The sequence below is a fragment of the Amblyomma mixtum genome, chromosome 9 (genome assembly GCF_055824585.1).
Source record: "Amblyomma mixtum isolate Tamu chromosome 9, ASM5582458v1, whole genome shotgun sequence".
In the NCBI taxonomy this organism is placed as follows: domain Eukaryota; kingdom Metazoa; phylum Arthropoda; class Arachnida; order Ixodida; family Ixodidae; genus Amblyomma; species Amblyomma mixtum.
Window position 1 is genome coordinate 11,167,832 of NC_143020.1, and position 21,927 is coordinate 11,189,758.

The 21,927-nt window shown below is 46.4% G+C and overlaps 1 protein-coding gene across 1 annotated transcript; it reads right to left on the reverse strand.

The window, feature by feature from the left end:
- Positions 1–17,901: 17,901 nt before the first annotated feature.
- On the reverse strand, positions 17,902–20,298 carry LOC149328303 (toll-like receptor 6). Its single transcript, XM_089558956.1, has 2 exons — positions 20,287–20,298; positions 17,902–20,151 (listed from the first exon to the last, which is right to left on the reverse strand). Exons 1-2 carry the CDS (start codon positions 20,296–20,298, stop codon positions 17,902–17,904), a joined length of 2,262 nt encoding a protein of 753 aa, XP_089415082.1.
- Positions 20,299–21,927: the final 1,629 nt, after the last annotated feature.

Sequence of the window (21,927 nt, forward strand, 5' to 3'; positions counted from 1 at the left end):
AGGATTGGCTGACTGCGGAAGTACCTCTGACAGTTGGAAAGAGACCGGACCAATCGATTTTGGGGAAAATTAAAATCACCTTACAGAAATAAAGGCAATGAGGTGAATTGTGTAACCAAAATATTCAAAACATCGTATAAGTCATCGCAAAAAGATGGTTCCGCGTTCGGCGGCCTGTAGCAGACACAGAATAAAGCACTTTGGTAGCGAAGGTTTATGCGGACACAAGGCAATTCTAAGGCAGTAGGGACAATGTCAATGTCTGATTCGAGATAATCAGCAATAGCAATCAGTACACCACCTCCGTGCTTTGCAGTCCTATCTTGGCGGTAGATGGTGTAGTTTTTTTCACAGTCAAGCAATACTGTATTGCTTATCACGTTTGAAAGCCAAGTTTCCGTTAACACCACCACATTGGCAGCGCATGCATCAATTACAGACGACAGATAATGGCGTTTGTTTACAATACTCCGGATGTTTGTGAAGAGAAAGGATAGATTACGATGGATGACATTAGCGGCACGTTTTTGGGTTAGAATAATGATGTATCTGCGTCGGTGCGGGTAGTGCCAGATGAAGACCCCGCCGGACTGCTGTCGCTGAAAGGCCCTATTTCGCACACGCTGTCGGTGTCGGCTGAGTAAGCATAACATTTATTGCCAATGTGAAGCTTGTTATACCGTACTGCAAACTTTTGTCGCTTTGAGTATCAAAATCGAAAAGCTTTTTTCTTACATCTATTGTCGCTTTGCAAAAATCTTCACTCACGGTTACCTTGGAAGCTTTTAACTTGTTTTTTGAGGCAAGAATAGTTTCCCTAAGTTTAAATGAGGCAAATTTAACTGGGCCGACATTTGTCGGGGACAAAGCGGCCTAGTCTATGGGCTCGGGATATGCGTTCGTCGCTCTCATCCAAACCGAAGTTAAACGTGGTATTTAGACCCGTGCAAATTTTTTGTTCGGATTCGGCCCACGTCTCTTGACAGCTATCGTCGATACCGTGGAATATCAAGTTCTCTCGGCGTGAGCGATCTTCAAATTTGTTCAGTCTCCGATCAATTTACGACATGAGCAACACTTTCAGCCTGAGGCGCCTCACATTTGAGAATACTGTTTTCCACTGCAGTGAGACGACCATCAATATCTGCAATCTGCAGCTCCATTGAATTTTGGGCCACCTTAAGTTCATTAAATGCGGTCATAACTTCGTCGTGCCTAGAATCCATTTTATCATGTAAAGATTTTATTAACGAGACTAATTCATTGTATTGCCGGGAAGACTCTACCTCAGAGGGTCCAGGATTCAACTCAGCGTCACCGGACATTATTAACAACTTCACAACGTGAACGCAATCACAAATCAGAGAGCAACACTTGTGTAACGGATAACACAACATCTCCACATTTGAAGACAAAATGCGTGCATTAAGCCGCCCCGACAGCTGGAATCAATTGTGTAGGATAGGTACTATTAGGGACAAAAGTTGTATACTCCACGTGGCGGGAGCCGGAGCAACGGAAAACTGCGTTTCAACGACATCTGCAGGCGGCATCTCTGACCCAGACAGCCAATCTGTGACCTTTATTATCAGCAGGCATGTCGATTCACTCATTTCAGTGTTTCTTGCATTTGCTCGCCAAAATGCCGAGCGGCGCCGCAGCAGTAGCAATCTGGCGACCCTCTTTTCATTTTGTGTCGTCTTCTTTCAACGCGCGTTCAAGGCTTGAGAACCGGCGCGCGCACCGACATGATGCGGTCAAATGCCCGCGCGCGCGTGGCTAACTTGTCGTAGAAGCAGAGCATTTTTGAAACGTTGAAACGAGCCAAGCGAGATACCTACTGATAATAAAGGTCACAGATTGGCTATCTGGGCACGAGATGCCACCAGTAGATGGCGTTGCACCGCACTTTTCCGTTACTCACACTCCCGCCGCCTGGAGTATACCACTTTTGCCCCCGATAGTACTATCAGCGTCAAATGAAATGCGAACCGCGCAAAGCCCGGCCAAAGATCTCACTTACTCATGAGCCTGCCGACAGGAAACACAGGCGCGCCCATCCAGTTTGCGATACTTTTGCTTCTGTTTTCTTCGACGATCTTTTTCGCGTTTCGCCTCTGGAGCGCCACAATCATTCTTTCAACGCTTGGAAACGTGCGCAGCGCGGCTCCGTTGGCGGCAGCGCCTCTGGCCTGCGTTGTTCAGCGAAACGGGCGCTCTTGGCTCGCTTGTCTGCAGCGCTATAAGTTTGCTTCCGTCATCGTCTTGTTATCATCGTCTGGCTGCAAACCAAACAATAACAACTGGTCGGGTTAAGGTGGCGGTTCTGAATCCCTTCTGTCTTTTGGTGAGGGATTAATAAATCCACAAAGCTAGCCGAGCAGTGAACGAAGTCGATAGCGACATGCATTATGCTTTGTGCGCCATTCTCGATTGCTTTCCCTCGTCTGCAATCGCTATGAATCCCATGATGACTAAAGGGAACGAGCTCGCCCGCCCAGCATCCAATGCGGTCCTGTTAGTGAGAGTAGCTTTATTGCCGCCGGGAAGACCGTAATAAAATGGGAATCGATCTTCGACAGGTCATTTGAAGGCGACAATACCAAGCGTCCGCACGGAAGATACACAGCGAATGGTTTCCATTTACCTCCATGGTGTGGAACAACGTGCCATTACAAAGGAAATGGGTCGCCCACTGTCGACAATTAACAGAATCTGCAAGGAATACCGTCATGAGGGACGGCTCCCTAACTTTCCCAGTGGGCACAGACAGCGGGTGACAATCAAGGAACAAGACGAGCTTATTGTGGCCTCTGCAGCCGACACACCCAGTAGTAGTGCTCATGAGATTAAGGGCACTTTCCAGCTGGGTGTCAGCACGTCGACAATTAGACGTCACCTGCACGAGGCTACTCTTCGAAGCCGAGTAGCGTCGCAGAAACCGTTGGCCTCAGAGGCAAACAGAAATGCAAGACTTGCATTTGCGCAAGACCACTCATCATGGACGGTGGAGGACTGGGACTGCGTGATGTTCCCTGACGAGTCAACTTTTTCAACACGTTGGTGAAAGCGTCAGCGAATTTGGAGAGCTGCAACACCAGGTGTGTATTTTTTGCCGTGTGAGCATGTAGACTATGCCCCATTTTGGGCAGAATTGCTTGAATGCAATAGCCGTCATGTTTACAATTGCTACTCGGAAAAAAGTTTGTGTTATATTCTGGGACCTATCGATATTTGATCCTAATCTGTATACTCTTTGGGCTGCGTTTTTGTTTAGGCACTTTCGCCGTGTCTGGTGATTGCAAAATTATATCATAGCCATGAAATCTTCGGTTCCTTTCCTCGGTTCAGGCTCGAGCGCAAGAATTTCTATCGCGTTGCAAGCAACGGCCCCTGCTCCGTCAGTGTATGCGCAGCGGTTTGCACGGACGGCCTTGGACCGTTGGTTCGCCTGCACGGAAAGTTTGATGCCGCAGCTTACTGCGACGTCATCCAGAGCGTCGTGGTGCTCTGCGCCCTGGACGGCCCATTTCCCGACGAGCTCTACTATATCGAACCGGACCGCTCCCCATATACAGACGGCCGAATCAGTTGCCTGTCTGCTGGATCAACTGGGAATCACGTTGCTGAAGTGGCCTCCACAAGGCTCTGACATAAATATAATGGAGAACGTGTGGGGTGCTATGAAGAAGGCCTTTTCGTGGCGGCTGGCTCCCAGGATGTTTGTGGGCCGCTTTGCAAGAGGAGTGGGAGCGCTTACGGACTTCGGACTTTGGGGCCAGGCTGTATGAGAGTATCCCTCGGCGAATGGCAGTGGTGGTCGCCGCTAGAGGCGATTTCACGAAGTGCTGACTCTTTGTCAGACAGCTGCCTATTCCTCACCGGACCGACCTTTGACTGCGCCTCCTTGAGTATCTCTTGTATGCCCGATGCCGAGGTTCCGCGCATCCGTATAGTTACTCTGAATAAAGTCTTTTCTTTTTTGAATTGCGAACCAAGAAAGTACCAAATTTTTAATTCGATAAGTGTGCCATGATGCATAAGTTGAGAAAGGGTGAAAAAATTGCAGGTGGGGAAAAAAGTCCACTTTTCCTTACGTAGTACACGCACGTTTGACTTTGGAAGGTAGCAATATTGCACGCGGCCGTTTACCTCTTGTCTTAATTCCCGTCAACCGGCCAACGTTTATTTCATACAGCCGTAGACAGGCGGCGATAACACGTCGATGACGGAAGCAAATGCAAAGCGCTCGCTTCGCCCACACGGGCCAGAGCCGCTGCCGCCTGCGCAACCGCGCTGCGCAAGTTTCCGTGCGTTGAAAGAATGATTATGGTGTTCTAGTGGCGAAACGCGAGCAAGAACGTCAAATAAAACAGAACCGGATGCAGCAAACCGGATGGGGTGGATGCAGCAAACAGCAAACCGGATGGGCGCGCCAGTGTTTCCTGTCGGCACGCTCATGAGTAAGTGGGATCTTTGGCCGGGCTTTCCACGGTTCGCATTTTATTTGACGCTGATAGTAGTCTGAGATTACTGAAAATCCGTACCGCGCATAATTAAATGCCTTAAAAGCATACATTCGCGGCGGTTCTTATTAAATAACCACGCCAGGATACACAGAAAATAATTTCATGCAAAGATTATAATAGAATATTAGGAGCAAATAATGTCATGCAAAGACATTGCCGCGAAGATGTGGATCTGCACGTTATCAAAGCAGCGGTTCGCGACTTTATCACTTTGTTTCAGGCGAGAAACGCTGCCAGATTTACAAGTAATACTTGCAGCCGCGTGCAACTGGTTTCGAATTCGTCTCAGTCGAAATAGGGCCACCAACGAATTTTTTACAAGCGCCTTTTTTTTAATGCGAAAAACAATTGGTTTTGGTGGCTTTTAGAAACAGTGCAGACATCAGTGATAGCTAGCGTCTACGATGGCGTAAACAAATAAACTGAAATAGAGCAATAAACAAATGCTTTCTGATAAACAAACCTCAAAATTGGTGCGTGGCTTGTGACTACGATGCGGCAGTGCCAATCTGTTAATACCTTTTATTTTGTTAAGAAGGGTGGATTTCACGAGGCTTCATGCCGAAATATATTCTTGGCCGTCATCCTGCACATAGTGAGTGGGACATGAATTCAGCCCGTATAGTGTTCCGCCCATCTTCGTCGCCTTCTGCGATTTCCTCTCGTGACTCGAACGATCTTGTGTCTGTTTTCTAGTGACAGCACTTGAACACGCATGGACTGCACAAAATGTTTTTTTTTCTACTTCAGGTGTCATATTCGCTTCTTGAAATGTCATACCGCATGCTCGCGTTTTTATCGTATGGGATGTGACCCTTGGACGAACCTAACCATGCAAACTAATCGCTGTCCATACGAGCAAATCTCTTGCCCCACAATCAGTAAAGCTGCCTTTGAGGTTTAAAAACAATGTAATGGGAAGTGAGCAGAGTAAAATACGAAACAACCGCATAGTTCTTCTGTTTGCTCTCTTTTTGAGCTGGACACTTTCACCACCGTGACTTCCTCAACCGCGTCGCTTTCCATTGCAAACAACCGCGTGGCGCCCCTCGCCAGCCGCCAGTAGACGGCACTCGGCTGCTGAGCCGGAGGACTCAGATTTCATCTCTGCCACGAAGGCATGCTTAACTCAAGCCGAATTGTAAAATCCGCCCTTGTAGTTTCTCAGGTAAACACACGTTAAGGAACCCCAGCTGGCGAAATTTTATTCCAGTTCCTACACAAAATTTCCCCTTTCTCTCTTCTTTCGCTTCCGGCTTCATTCTTTCCTTCACAGAGCGGTTCAGCGGCCCATTAAGAAGAGAGAGTTGCTGCGTTCTTTATTTCTAAAAAATAACTTTCACTTTCATTTTCAGTAGAGTAACTAGCGCAAATACGGAACCCTGGGTAGTGGAAACAAATTACGCGCCCTCTCTTATAGCAGTCACTCTGATTTCTTCTTTTACACTGTACAATGACCTCGCACTGGAGTTGTCTACCGGACGTGAGACAGCTGGAGTGTGTTTCCTTTACTTAATCCAATTGATGCCCCCCCCCCCCCCCCCCCATAAAAAAAACTGTCTGTGCAAGTTTAGTTTATGGGGTTTAACGTCCCGAAGCGACTAGCGCTATGAGAGACGCCGTAGTGGAGGGCTCCGGAAATTTAGACCGCCTGGGGTTCTTTAACGTGCACTGACATCGCGCAGTACTTGGGCCTCTAGAATTTTTCTTCCAATGAAATTCAACCGCCGCGGCCGGGATCGAACCCGCGTCTTTCGGGTCAGCAGCCGAGCGCCGTGACCACTGAGCCACCTCGGCGGTGTCTGTGCGAGAGCGACGCCCAAAAGAAAGGTGTTTCTACGAGAGCTACCACTTTGTAACGCGGGATTGAGCGACACTGGTACACGGTAGCAAATAAATTATTGTTCTTTCATTAACGTTACCTCCATATATAAAAACGTTTTTATAATGGGCTGTGAAAAGAACTTACAATGATGTTTTGAATTTTTGAGGCTTCTTCGCACACTCACAACTTCAACCACAGAATTTGAAGTGATCACTACATCCGGGCTTCACATCTTCTACTAATGCTCAATGACAGTGGTAATTTGTGGCTGACTTTGTTTTGTTTTTTTTCCAAGAGGAAAGACAGCGTTGTTGTACTCGCGGCTGTGTAAGCTCAAAGATCATAGGGATCGCAAGGAACAATTTTCGAAATACTGTAACGAAGCATTTGCTGCCAGGCAATCAGCAGTAAATAGTTTTGATAATGAATGCAAGCGTTTGAACGCTGCGGGTTTCCTTGCCTATCTTTTTATATATATTCTTCCTTAAGAATGTAAAGAACATTTGAAAGTAGGTTCAAGCTCTCAGCGGCAAAGGAATCAAATTTGATGTTAAGCCTTATGTTCACAAGATGGCCCACAGAATTAGGAAGTCGGCGTGAGGCAGGGTGCAAACATTTCAGTTTAAGTTGCATCCACACTTTTAAGCTTAGGGTCTCATATCGCGAGGGTGGTCAAAAAACTAGCGTGTGTACAAAATAGCATAAGATCTCCGTCAGACGTCCTGCACATGAGGTGAATATGGCCTCACACACGGATGACTTGCATCGGCCAGTCACACCGGTGCAGCATTAACTGGCTGGCTGAACAGCAAGGTGCCTTAGAAATTACTAACGCAGCATACGTGCTGCAACATTGTCGTAAAAATGGTAAGTTGCTAAACTGGTTTCTGAGGAAAGGAAATGGAGCAATATCTGTCTCACATATCTCGGTGGACACCTGAACCGCGCCGGATAGGGAAGGGAGGAAGGTGGGAGTGAAAGAAGAAAGAGAGAAAGAGGGGCCGTAGTGGAGGTCTCCGCTATAATTTCGACCACCTAGGGACCTTCAACGTGCACTGATATCGCACAGAACACGGGCGCCCGTTGTATTCCGCCTCCATCGACCCGCAGGGGCACCTTGTGTAACGAGGTGTTGGTGCTTGGCGCCACCACGGACCCTTAGCCCCCATACCGGAGCTGTCATCCGTACCATGGCGATAGGTTGAAAGGTGGAGGGAAGAAACCTTGAACGGTGGCGGTCCAGGAAGTGGTCAATCCTCGGCCGATGGGCTCCTCGTCTGTCTACCAGGCGGCGAGTCCCGGGACCTTCCTCTGTGTATAAGGGTGAATCAGAGGCGACAAAGTGTCAGGAACCCTTAGTTTATACATCCCGTATGGATAAATCTGCAAAAAAAATCTGATCGACCCCCAAAAAGGGGTCGCACCGATGTCAAGAAATTGAATCCACAGAAGCCAGAAATGTTTGCGAAGTTTTATATGGTTAACTAAAACACTGATGAACCGGTAGCCAACCTGTCTGCATTTGTCATCGCCAACACCCTAAGAAGCTGTGTAGGCAAAGACTACAAAGCAAAAAAGCAGCGAACGGGAGATCTCCTTGTAGAAGTAAACACAAAAGAACAAAGTATCAAACTGATGTTACAGAATCTTGGAGAAGTGAGTGTGCAGGTGACCCCGCACCGCACCCTGAACCACTCGAAGGGCGTCATATCTGAATATGAACTCCTACAGAGTACCGATGCGGAAATGGAAGAAGAACTAGCTCAACAAGGAGTAATAGCAGCATGACGAATAACCATCCGGAGAAACAATGCTGAAATCAAGACAAAACACATTGTCCTAACATCCAATGGCACAACTCTGCCTGACTCCATCCACGCCGCATACCTCCATTGTAAAGTCCGCCCAAATATACAAAATCCGAGACGATGTTTCAAGTGCCAGCGCTTTGGACACAGCATGTTGGCTTGCCGAGGTAAACCTACTTGTATCACATGCGCAGAAGACGCACATACAGAAGAAAGATGCGACACACACCAAAATGCGTCAACTGCAATGGCGCACATAGCGCGTACTCCAGGTCGTGCGCAGTCTGGAAAACAGAAAAACAAATTATAACTTTGAAGACCACAGAAAACCTGTCCTACCTTGAGGCAAAAAAACGCGTCTCTTTCCAACAGAAAGGGACATACTCTGAAGCGGTGACGCGGGGACCGCCGCCGCCTTCAGTTTCTGTCGGCACACAGGTCTGTCCAGTGGACCTGGTGTCAGCACCCAAGCCCCCACCACAGAAGTCGGTGCTACAGTTCACAGGGCTGAAACTTTCGCGAGAAGACCACGCGACCCTCGCTGGAGGCCCTCAGGCCCCACTTTCAGCAGCGGCATCCTCGGCGACAGACACCCAGAACAGCTCTGCTAAACTGGACCGGTCGCCCACCCCTCTAAGAAGGCACCTGCTGGCCCAAGAGACTCTGCCCCTGGAGCAGAGCCTGGTTCAGTGGTGCCAACAAAAAAGACGACTGCGAAGGCCACGGGCCATCGCAAACAAGCAGCATCCTCCCCGTCCACCGTGGAGGAGATGGATGTCAGCGAAAGTCCGCTGACATCTAAATCCGCGGATTCTCCGCGGAAATCCGGCGCCACGAAAGTGGCGATGGATACAACTCCTGGTTCACCACCGCTGCAGCGGCGGCGAGACTCCCTAGAGAAAAAAGGGAAACCACGAATCACTGCTCCTGAGAATAAGTAACTTTCCCCAATCCCCAAAGTATCACAATGGCGTATCGACTACAATGGAACTGTAGAGGTCTACACAGAAACTACACAGACATAACCGATATGCTCAAAACAATGGCACCTACAGCTGTGTGCCTGCAAGAAACGAACCTTAGGCCACAGCACACAAACATCTTAAAAAAATATAATATTTTCCGGTAAGACCGAGTACAAGCTAGCCGACTCTCAGGAGGCGTCGCTATCATTACGCAAAGCGATGTCCCTGCAAGAGAGGTATCATTAAAGACGAACTTAGAAGCGGTCGCAGTAAACATCATTAACCATAAAACAATAACCATATGTTCTGTGTACATACCACCACAGAACGCAATAGCCATGCATGACCTAGAAGAACTTCTGAAACAGTTGCCAGAGCCATATGCCTCATTCTGGGGAAGTGAGCATACTGATTCCAGGGGTCAGCTCATCGAGGATTTTATTCTTTCGAATAACATATGTTTAATCATTACGGGAAAAGCTACGTACTGCTGCCCCAGCTCTGGACAAATGACCTGCCTCGATTTAGCATTTGCATCACCATCTGTTTTTAATGATTTTATTTGGGATGTTTTAGATGCCCCCGGGGAAGTGATCACTTACCTACGGTTTTAAAACTAACATCAGCTACATTCATCCTCCCTACGAAGCCACGGCGATGGAAAATTCACCTCGGCGATTGGGCACTTTTCAGAACGAAGGCCACACTAGAAAAAGAATATGCCGAAACCCTTACTATAGAAGAACTAAATGAATAATTTGTCACATGCTTAATATCTGCAGCAATAGAAGCCATCCCACAAAGGTCTGAAATTGCGCGAAAAACACGTAAAGTTTGGTGGTCAAATGAATGCTCATTGGCTAAAAAGCAGCAAAACAAGGCATGGGGCAACCTTCGCAGATATCCCACTGCAGGAAACTTGCTCATCTTCAAAAGGGCTAGAGCCAAAGCACGATACATTAGACGCAACGCAGAAAGGGCATCATAGCACCAGTACATATCATCCATAAACAGCTCAATATCATCAAATAAAATGTGGGAGCAGGTGGGGAAATTCACAGGAAATTTTACTCCATTCACATTTCCAATGCTAACAACACCCGGTACTCAAACAACATTAGAAGAGCAGGCCAACATATTGGGTGAGCATTTTTCCACAGTTTCAAGCTCATCCAACTACACACACACATTTCAAAAGCACAAAACAATAGTAGAAAAACAAAAACTGCCCTTTGAAACATGCATACCTGAAGACTACAATCAGCTTATTACATTGCAGGAACTAAACACAGTACTAACATCCGGTAAAATGACAGCACCAGGCCCAGACAATATACATTATGCCATACTTGCTCACCTCTCTGAGACTGCCATAGAGGCTCTATTAAAATTTTTCAATAAAATATGGATGAGTGGAGAAATCCCCCAAGCATGGAAAGAAGCAATCATAGTACCCTTCCTAAAACCTGGGAAACCACCAACTAGTCCCACCAGTTACAGGCCAATAGCACTCACTAGCTGTATAGCAAAATCATTCGAAAGCATTCTAAACATCAGACTAACCTTCATACTTCAGTCCCAGCAACTTTTAGATATACTCCAGTGCGGTTTTAAAAAGACATGTTCCACAACCGATCACCTCGTTCGCTTTGAGAACACAGTTAGGGAAGCGTTCATCCACAACCAACACTGTATCGGGGTCTTCTTCGACCTGGAGAAGGCTTACGATACCACGTGCAGGTTCGGTATCCTCCGTGGCCTAGCGGACCTAGGTATCTGCGGCAGGATGCTGGGCTGTTTGAGCGACTTCCTAAGCAACCGTACATTCAGAGTCCGCCTAGGTGCAACCTGCTCCAACAATTTTATTCAAGAAACTGGCGAACCGCAGGGGTGCATCCTCAGAACGACCTTATTCATCATCAAAATGAACTCCATAGGAAAAGTAATCCCAAAATCCATAATGCACGCAGTTTACGTAGTCGACAGATACAAATAACAATAAATAAACTGGCTACCTGGGCAGATAGAAACGGATTTAGATTTTCCCCTCAGAAAACAGTAGCGGTTCTGTTCTCTTTGAGACGAGGCCTAAAGGCCGACCCCTTACTATATTTAAACCAAACCCCACTACCAGTCAAACAAGAGCATAAATTCCTAGCGATAACTTTCGATAAAAAGCTCACTTTCTTGCCACATATAAACAGCTTAAAAAAAAATCTTCCCAGGCCCACAATGTGCTGAAAATACTATCAAGAAAACGCTGGGGGTCTGACAGAGCTTCCCTGTTACATATATATCGTTCTCTGGTTCGCTCTAAGTTAGACTATGGGTCCATAGTATATGGCTCAGCAAGACCGTCCTACATAAAACGACTGGATCCTATCCACAATCTTGGTTTAAGGTTGTGTTCCGGTGCTTACAGAACTTCACCAATAGCAAGTCTGTATGTGGAAACTAATGAACCTTCCTTAGAAGATTGAAGAACTGCACTAACTTGTACATACATCCTCAAAATCCTTTCTCAGCCCAAACATCTCTGTTACCCAATTGTCACGAAATGCCCATCCCGAATACTCTTCAACAACAAGCCCCATGCGATTAAGCCGTTGCTCTTGCGCTTCGAAGGAAAATGTCAAACCCTGAACATACTAAACGAAATCAAAAATATAGCCCCATGACACGAAGCGCTACCACCGTGGTACACTCTCCCCACAGTGTGTGATGTCACACTAACACGCCTCAGGAAAACCTGTACACCACACGACCATATAATACAACACTATCTAGCACTACAACAAAAATACAGAAATTATACTGCCTTTTATACTGATGGGTCAAAAACTCATGCTCATGTAGGAAGCGCAGTAATACAAGGAAAAAATGAAAATGCAGTACGACTGCCCTCATGTGCTACATTTTTCACCGCGGAGTGTTATGCTATTAGTGTTGCGGTACAGAAAATAACAAATGAAAACATCAAAAACAGCATCATTTATACAGATTCACTGAGCGTCCTTACAGCATTAAACTCCAAAAATGCCACGGAGCCACTGATTGGAAGCATCATACACAATATAGTAAAGGTCACAACACAAAAACATGTTATAAAATTCTGCTGGGTTCCCAGTCACATTGGCATTAGGGACAATGAGAGAGCCGACATGTGTGCTGCACAAACCAGAACCATGGAAATAAAACATGTGAATTTGCCTCCTAGAGATTACATGAAGTTAGTGCATAGCAGACTAAGAGCCAAGTGGCAAGCTTCTTGGGAAAATGAAGGACACAACAAGCTGCATACTATAAAGGCCATTTTAAAAGAATGGAAATCATGCCGCCATAAATAGCATTTCATCGAAATAATTTTATGTCATTTACGCATAGGTCACACACACATCACCCATAACTTCTTATTAACAAAAAAAGACAAACCTCTGTGTGAAATGTGTGGTGAGGAGCTCACAGTAAATCACATTTTAATTTCTTGTTCGCGTCTCGAAGAACTTAGAAAAAAAATTTTTACGGTATTATACAATGAACACATTCCATTTCATACCGCATTGCTTTTAGGCGAGCAAACACTTGTCGAGTTTTCGCTTGTGTGTAAGTTCCAAAAGAAAGCCAATGTTTTAAATCTATTATAATGTAACCTCTGTACACTTGACATAACATCATCTAACCTTGTGTTTGGCGCACGATAGCCATAGTTGCTTATGCGCCATAAAACCCCATCTAACTAACTAACTAGCCTCCATCGAAACGCGGCCACCGTGGTCGGGTTGGAAACCGAGTACTCCGGCTCGGTAGACGAGCGCCTTAACAACTGAACCACCGCTGCGGGCCAACATTGTCGTAAGTTCTGCTTTTCGGTAATTGATGAAATGGTTTTTGAGGAAAGGAAATAGCGCAGTATGTGACATCTCGGTGGACACCCGAACCTCGCCGTAAGGGAAGAGGTAAAACAGGGAGTGAAAGAAGAAAGGAAGAGGTGCCATAGTGCAGTACTCCGGGTTAATTTTGACTACCTGAGGATCTTTAACATGCACTGATATCGCGCAGCATAAGGGCGCCTTTTGCGTTTCGAACCCGAACCAAGGAACTCCGGATCACTAGCCGAGCGACGGATTTTCGCAAAGTTAGCATTTTTGGAGGAGGAATGAGGACCGAAGGGCGCGACCTTATCGCTCGCTGCTACAAGTTGAAGTGTAGCGATAAATGCATAAGGAAAACATCAGTCTGCTTGATATAAAAATAATTTGTGTTCGAGAACTTTGATGTAGAAACTTCGTGTATGGCTTCAGCTATCTATTATCATTGTTGGTTATTCGGTGTATCAATTAAAGATAAATATTGGTTTTAAGCAAAGTAAATGGCGCATTAGCTGTCTCACTTCTCGTTGGAAACATTAACCGCGCAGTGAAGGAAAGGAGAAAAGTTGATAAAAATGAAGAGGAAGAGAAAAAGCCAGAGAAAAAGCCACAGGCCTCTTTCATCCTCTACCGTTCTCTCTCTATCGTGACTCGCAGCTTGCCCGCCTTTCCCTTACCCGTCAGGGTGAGTGGTTACTGACTCAAGCGGGTATCTCGCCCATTCCCATCGCCCCTTTTACCTCTCCTATTCCAACCCCGGCTCCCAATCTTCGTATCCCCCCCCCCCCCCCCTCCCGACCAACATGTCCCCCGTCCTGCACGCCGGCCGTCGTCATGCGGCCGCGGTGCACCGCTCCCCTCTCTTTGATACCCAGGGTGTAGCCTACACGGATGCCTCCTTCGTGGCTCCTCGAGTTTCCTGCGCCTACGCCCTGTACCATCCCCACCTCCCCGCTCCTGAAACCCACACCAGCGGGCCGTATCTACACCCTCCGGATGCACTCCCCCTCGAGGTTCTCGCCATTGCACACCCCCTTCAGTCATTTGCTCTCTTTCCCTCTCTTCAAGAGTACACAGTCTATTCAGACTCACAAGCCGCTATACCCCACATACAGAAACGCACCCTAACGCCTTCTCTCCAACAGGAGGTCGAACGAACGGTCTCCGCATAGCAGCCTTCTATCGTTTTCCTGCGCTGGGTACCTGGGCATTCAGGGATTGACTGCAGTGAGCTGGGCCATCAGCTCGCCCGCGGCACACTGTTCCGGGCACCGTTGATCCCCTGGCCCAAGCACTCGGAGGACGGTGGGAGACTCACCCTACGCCGCACCATAAAAGAGGTCTACCTCGAGCTCCGCCTAGACAAACGCCTTTATCCTTCCCCTAATCCATCGCTCACGGTGCCGGAGGCTCGCCTTCTTCGGTACATCTAAATGAATGCAGTTATCACGCCGTCTCGCCTCTTTCTCTATCGCTATCGATCAGACCCTTCCTCTCCCAACTGCCCCTGTATCTATGCGGACCTGGCCCATTGCGTCTTCTATTGTCCGGCTGCTCAGCAGTCGGGTTCCTACCCCCCCACTTTCTTTATCCGTCACCACCTGGCTCGACTGGCTTGGCGCTGAAGGGGAAGAAGAACAGCGGCTTCTGGTCGCCCAGGCGGTCGACATGCTCGGCCTGTAAATTATGGCCGAATAAAGGTCTTGTACTACTACTGGTTTGGTTTGGTTTGGTTTGGTTTATGGGGTTTAACGTCCCGAAGCGACTCAGGCTATGAGAGACGCCGTAGTGAAATGCTCCGGGAATATCGACCACCTGGGGTTCTTTAACGCGCGCTGACATCGCACAGTACACAGGCCTCTAGAATTTTTCCTCCAAAGACATTCCAGCCGCCGCGGCCGGGATCGGACCCGCGTCTTTTAGGTCAGCAGCCGAGCACCATAACGGCTGAGCCACCGCGGCCGCTGTACTACTACTACTACTACTACTACTACTACTACTACTATATGCACACGAACTTTCGGTCGAGATCATAGGTCATACCACACATAAGCTAGCTTCTGTGTCAAAATGTATTATGCAGGTAAGCGCTCTTGCTAGGCGAAAGAGCGCGCCGTTCAGGTTAAGAAGAAACTCTCAAGAATTCCTGCTGTCCATATTCTCTCATCATCTATATGGTTGTGTGGTGGGTGGCTTTAGGGATACCCAAACTCATGGTGTCACAGATGCTGCTTTTTCCTCGCGAGAAGAGCTTTCTTATCGTCTTCTTAGTGCCACTGAGTAATGATTTATCGCCATTTGTTAAGCCTGGGCAATTCTTCAACCAAGGGCAGAAATTTGCGGCAAGCACTGAAGACATCTTTAGCCTGGGTAGTGTAAAAAATCACCGTGCCGCGTCTGTGCCATCCGTACACTGCTAGCAAAATAAATTTGTGCTAAGAATTCAGAAGACTTCTGCAACAGTTGATAAAATCAGTCAAATAACTAGTAATAATCAATAAACACTTGTCGAAAATTATACCGAGCGGAAGTTAACGGTTTTTTGACTAACTTTCCTTTAAAAAAGCTACAAGTCCCCAATTTCTTTTTTCGTTGCTTCGAGAAGGGCAATTTTCACAGAGCTGTAGAGCACATGCGGCAGATAATGTCCGCTGAAATTGTGGCTAATCTGAAGGGACATTCAAAAGTTAGTAGTTACAAATACCAAAATGTTCTGCCCACTGTTGCGTTTTACTTCATCCTCTCCAACATGCAGCAGACTGCCAGTGGAGAACAAACCAGAATTCCATTCTCACTGGCCCACTCAGCCAAAGCTCTGTTAACAGTGCAGGGATGCAGCGCGGATGCAGGAGCTTGTGGCGAAAAAAGCGGTAGAGGGTGGCCTTAATGAATCTGTAAAAAGCCTTTTGAAACTTCGTATGAAATATCCTGCACAGTCCTTCTTTCCGAACCAGCCTCATATGCTAGCAGAAATGCATGTCAGACAGAAATGAACCTTCACGCAGATTCCCGGCCTTTTTTTTGACTTCATCAGAAAAGCTATTTATGTAACGAAAGCTCGAGTCTACTTAAGTCAACTAAATTTTTTTCTTGGCCGCGGTGATTGCCCTCACGTGTTATTAAGTTGCCAATCTCAAATAGAAAGGACAAGTTAGCTCTTCTGTGTTTCGCTCCTATGGCACCACTGATTTCGCCACAGCTACGTGCAAAATAAACGAATTCTCGACTCTTCATTGCGAGAATGCTCGTTGACAAAATAGTATCGTAATACAGTAAAAGCTTAGAAAATATTGGGCTCAAAAAACATCACCGCTATGAATTAAGAGGACTGTAAATATCATACGTTTACAACTCAAAGGAAGCTTGTCACTTTCAAGCATATATGTTTGTTAAGGTACGCAAGTAGGAAAAAGAACAGGACACACATCTTCCTTCGAAATTGTTCTAACTTGGAGAAGCTTGTGGAGAGAAAGAAGAATTATGATCGAATAAATGTTTTGCGGCCGGCCGTGTAGTACGTTCTAGAAGTGTTACACAACAAAGAATTAGGATTTGACATACCTGTGAACCGGATGAGCGTAGAAAGGTCAGGCTTTGTCGCAAAATCTGTGCTCGATCGAGCCGTGCATTCGCGAAAATATCCACATGCCAGCTTTTCGGATGTGTTCGGGGCAAATCTCCACGCGTTATCAACTAAGTGCTGCAAATGGGTCCAGGTGATAAGCGCCTTTTGTGTCAACCTTAGGCCCTTGAGAAGACATCGCTGCAAAAGAGCACAGGCTGCGTCATTTATTCTTTTTGTTCCTTCTGCAGGTTTTTTTCAGATAAACAAACAAAAAAAAAACACTGATGCGTAGAAGTTAAGTTTTTCGTATAACTGTTGAGTTGGGTGCAGCAGGAGGCATTTTGTTTCCGACCTCGCCGATGAGCAACAAAGACGATGATTTGTTGTCTTCGAGCGAAACGAGAGCGCATCATTAACAAAAATTGTACACTAACTTGCAGAAGGTCCACAATACCCGCGGTGCGAATTGAAAAAAGAAAACTTCTATTTTTCACTTCGTGACTTTTACCCGTAACTTAACAACAACTATGAGATCTAAGGTGGTTCCGTTATTATTGCAAAACTCGAAATTATTTTGTTTCTACTGAAACTTTCTCAAGCAGCAGGCTTTGATGTCTTACTGTTATGTAAAGCTGCCCAGGAAATGTACCGGCATATGGGGGAGCGTTCACTGTATGTGGTGCAAAGTACCAATTTGTGTTGGCGGGAACGTAGTTTAGCAAGGAATAAATGCCTAATGAGACTCTTAACCAACACCTGCTGGAGTAATAGTCTGCAGGTTGTACTGACACTCATTGCCATTATTTCTGAACAAGCGCTTTAAGTTCTCTTGGCTACCACCACGTGGAGCATGGCTTTGAACATCCAGAGTAGAGCCTCGCCATCATACGTTTCTTAAAAAGAAGGGGAATGATTTACTGAGCTGCCTGTGAAGCGCTACCAATCGTTAGGTTCAGCTGTACAAGCGGGGTGCTGCCCCGAATACCTCGTAAAGCGGCCCGGTGCAACAATATCAGAAGGTTTAGAAAAGCAAGCTGGATGTTCGTGTGAACTTCTGCTTCAAAAGAAGCTCTGGGATGGACAGAGCGACAGGCGGTGATCCTGAGTCGAACTTACCTTATGAACGATATCTGCTCCGAAGTTATTCTTCCTCCTAATGGAGATTACGGGCGTCGAAACATAACTCAAGGAAAGGAGGCACTAGCGGTGATGCAGTCCATTCAGTGAAATGTAATGCATAGCAGCAGTTAAATAGTTTAATGCAGGAGAAAAAGACAAATTGTAGGTTTAAGAAAAGTTCACACACCTCGGCCTCAGAACACTGCAGCCGAACCGTAGAGTCAGAATTCCAAGGCAGCTCGCAATTGTAACCAGAAGAATTCTTTCACACCGACGTCGGACTCCACGGCGGGGACTTGAATATAAGTCCTCGTTTTGGTCAAATACTTCAGTAGAGAACACATTTCAGAGTCTGCGATTTCCTCTCGCAGGATAAACACCATCTGATTCTCGCGGTCTGACTCGAAAAGCCGGTGCTGCGCCAGGGTTAGTTCGAAAGTGCACCAGCGGCTGGCGCAGAATTCCCGACTGAGCACAAACAACGATTTTCGACTGTGTGCTATGGCACGATACACATTCTCTACAATGGGGATGCCGGGAATGAAGTCGCGCTCACCGATGCACACGCGGAATCGAAGGGCGGAGGACTCCAGCGTCGGTACCACGTTCTCACGCACCCATTCCGCGTCCGAGTTATGGTACGAAATGAAGGCGTCCCAGAAGAACCGTTCCCCGGATTTCAGTCGTCGATATCCTTGGACCTTGACACGAAGTAATAGGGCAAAATAACGGATGCACCATCTGTTGACGTACATGGCGTACCCGGTCACCGAGCCCACAAGGACCACCAGAATGACAGGCACCCCAATGATGACGTAATAGTCGGGGAGACGGCATGCTTCTCTGCTTGGAAGTGCACTTATTACCGGGGTATTTGCCACAGGCGCTTTATCACCCCTGCAAGCGACACAATTTTCACAGCAAACCTGTTTATGCGGTCGGAACAAAAGACGTTCCACATTTCTAATGCTGCAGTTTGTGCAGTCCCAAGGGTTATTGCAAATGTTTATTGAAGCGAGATCGGCAACGTCCTTGTACATAGTGTCGTCCAAAACTCTAATCTTGTTGCTGTCCAGCTGCAGGTCTTCCAGCCTTGCCATACGGGAGAAGATTGGCTGCGACCAGTTTGAAATCAGGTTTGATGACAGCGACAAGGTGCTCACGTTCAGACTAATGAAAATTTCCGGAAATAGGATTTCAACTTTGTTCTCTCCCAAATGCAGGATGTCTAGGCTGAGCAACGGGGAAAATACAGGAGCAGGACTGCTAATGACGATTATGTTTTTTGTTAAAGTGAGTTTCTTCAGACTGCTCAGTCCCTCAAAATTTTCAGCGGACAGGGTGGTCAATTCGTTGTTGTACAGTTCGAGGGTCTTGAGCAGGCTGAGGCAGAAAAATGGTGAGCCGTACATAGCCCTGAGAGAACACTTTTCCAAACTGAGGTCTTCGAGTGCAGGTAGAGTGCACAATTCGTGATCCAGAAGACAATACAGGGTCCTTCCGTCCCATGTCAGCGATTTAAGAGAAGGTTTACCGATGAAAAAAGGGCTGGATGCAATATAATCTTCGGGCTTCAATGCTTCATCCTCCATTTTTAGGCGCTCGAAAGTACGGATTGAGAAAATGTCTTGTGAAGAGGAGTTTAGTTTGGAGCCCAGAAAGTAAATGTTGCTGAAGTTGTACACCGGCAAAAGCACGTCGCGTGTAAATCGGCGAAAAATTATAGCTTGAGTCTTGACTTGATGCACTCTTGCCGATTTCTTTACGTTTTTGGGAACGGGCATGAAAGAACAGGCATAAAATATAATACGTTTAGTGATTCCCAGTACAAACTTTTCACGTAATGCGTATGATAGGTCTTCGGTCCCTCTTGGAAATACCTGACTTGTATCATGCCATACACGTGACGTATTTCCCTCAAATGATTGGGCATATATTTTACAGAAGTTGTACATATGATTACTGTCTCCTTTTATTCTCCTTTGTTTGGCTTTACTCGCTGATGATGATGCATATATATCGATGATGTACCGCCCTTCATTTCGGTCAATCAGTTCAATTAAAAAGGCCCTCAATGGCTCACCAAACTGGATAATCTGGAGGAAAAGTTTCAAATTAAATTTCACTTCATCTGATCCTTTCTTCAGTGGATATTGGTAACAGCATTCAAAACTAAGTTTGCGGATTGAGAGAAATTCATTTCCATCCTGAAGAACTTTCTCCTCCGAGAACTTTGGTCGGTATGTAGCGGCTCCCCTGATTACAGCAGCTTGACGGCCGAATGACGACTGAATTTCTGTGATGACGACGCAGCTGACATCAACCACGTCATTCAAGTGGCTCAATGTGCAGTTTTTGATACGTAAAGGTTCCTCATCTGTGCTGCCTTTGTTTTCACAAACCGAAAGTCTGTCAGAGATGACGATTCGTAGACAGAGAACTCCGAGTATTATTTCTGCCTGCATGTAGCACTGCAAAGGAAGAAGGAAAAGATGGATTATATTCACAGATGTCGATTAATATAAATTCAGTGCTATAACGGACAAGTGTCTACACAATGACATGACCAGAATCACCAGGAGTCACCAGCTTGAGGGCGCCCTCACCCTCATCCTCATGGGAACCTCGTGCTGTTAAGTAAGTGTTTGCAAGAAGGAAGAAAAGGAAAGCACACTGGCCTGTCGAGTGGCGCTCAACGGGCCACTACCAGTGCCGCGCATGTGACAGTGATTCCAGATAGAGAGATAAAAGGCACGAAAGCCCCAGATATCTGGGCCGTAGAGACGATTCGTGAGGCAAAACGCTTGTTTTCGCTTTAGGGTTAGCTGGAAAGGAACGCCCAAACTCTCTTTGGGGTGAGCTCATTGTCTTCTCGGCGCTGATTTTTCAGTTTTCTGCACAATAAACGCAATGACCTCAGGAGATCACGAAGCATCTATTTTTCCCAGCCAAAACTCGTTCTGCAAGTCACAGGGCTTGTCGTCTTGTTAACGCAGTAGCACGCTCGTGTTCTATTTGTGCTTTCACTTAGTACTGTGGTAATTGGCCCAGCTTTTCAGCGTGTTCTCGCAGATGCTGAAATTTCTGAGTAATAACGCGAAATAGACCTGGACACCTTATTTATGACAGATAAATAATTTTTACCTCGTCGCGTGATGCTTACGCCTATCGGCGTCGCGGCGAATTCGACTACATCGCTTCGTTTGTTTTTTTTAAGCAATGTTTACTGCCTCAGGGTATAAAAGGGTATTTATTGTTTGTAGTTTTAACTACTTCATGCTGCAATTTTGCGTACACGACGATTAGCCACCTCTAAAGACTGCCGGATCGCCTGCGATATTGCTCAGTTGCTCGTGTGTGGAAATCTCTCTCCCTTTGCTGCAGTTAGCGGATGAATAGAAAGCTGAAGAGGACAGCGAGAGGAAGCCACAATGATAAGCTTGCGGATCCCTCGTGTAGGCACAAAAGACAGAGTCCGTATCGCACATCATATAAATTGTCAATGAAAATATAGTGCTTAACGCAGTAAAATACGGGAATTGCTGATAAGAAATTGAGGGGCGAAAATGTTCAGTTTTTTCCAAAAGCAATCAGGCTGAATGGATTGCTTCTCATTCGAATAGTAGAGCCAAGAGTGTATACACATTTTGAACACGCAGCGCAATGTAGAACGCACTAAGAACGGATTATTTTTAAATCTTCACAACTGAATTTCACCGAAAAAGCATGCATTAATAATAAAAGAAACTTTCAGGTGAAAACACAATGGATGTGCCCAGTTTACGAATCAAGAAAACGCGACGACTTAGTTATAAATACGGTTTAAGCGAGAAATCATTCACGTCGTTGCTTATCGCCGCATTATCTGCCTGATATAGGATTCAGCCTCTTTGAGAACATAGAAGATGTTCACAACTTTGCCGACCATTCTACCTTTTCCTTGGACGATGCTGCGGGCATCCTTAGTCTGCTGGTGTGTTCTAAAGATAGAGAGGACCGCGGTATAAGTGCCTGCCACACTTGTGCCGTCACTAGCCCGCTCCATAATTGTATGTACAATCTTTGGAAAAAGTAACCAGGCTGCGCGGTTTGCTTCTCAGTTGTGTATTAAATCTATATTGCCAGCCCTCAAGCTCTAAATATTTGTATGGCATTGAGAACCCGTGTCCTTCCCTTCAAAGAACTTTTTCAACTTAAGGGAACCCATGAGGGCTCTACTATACGAATGAGAAGCGAACCATGTAGCC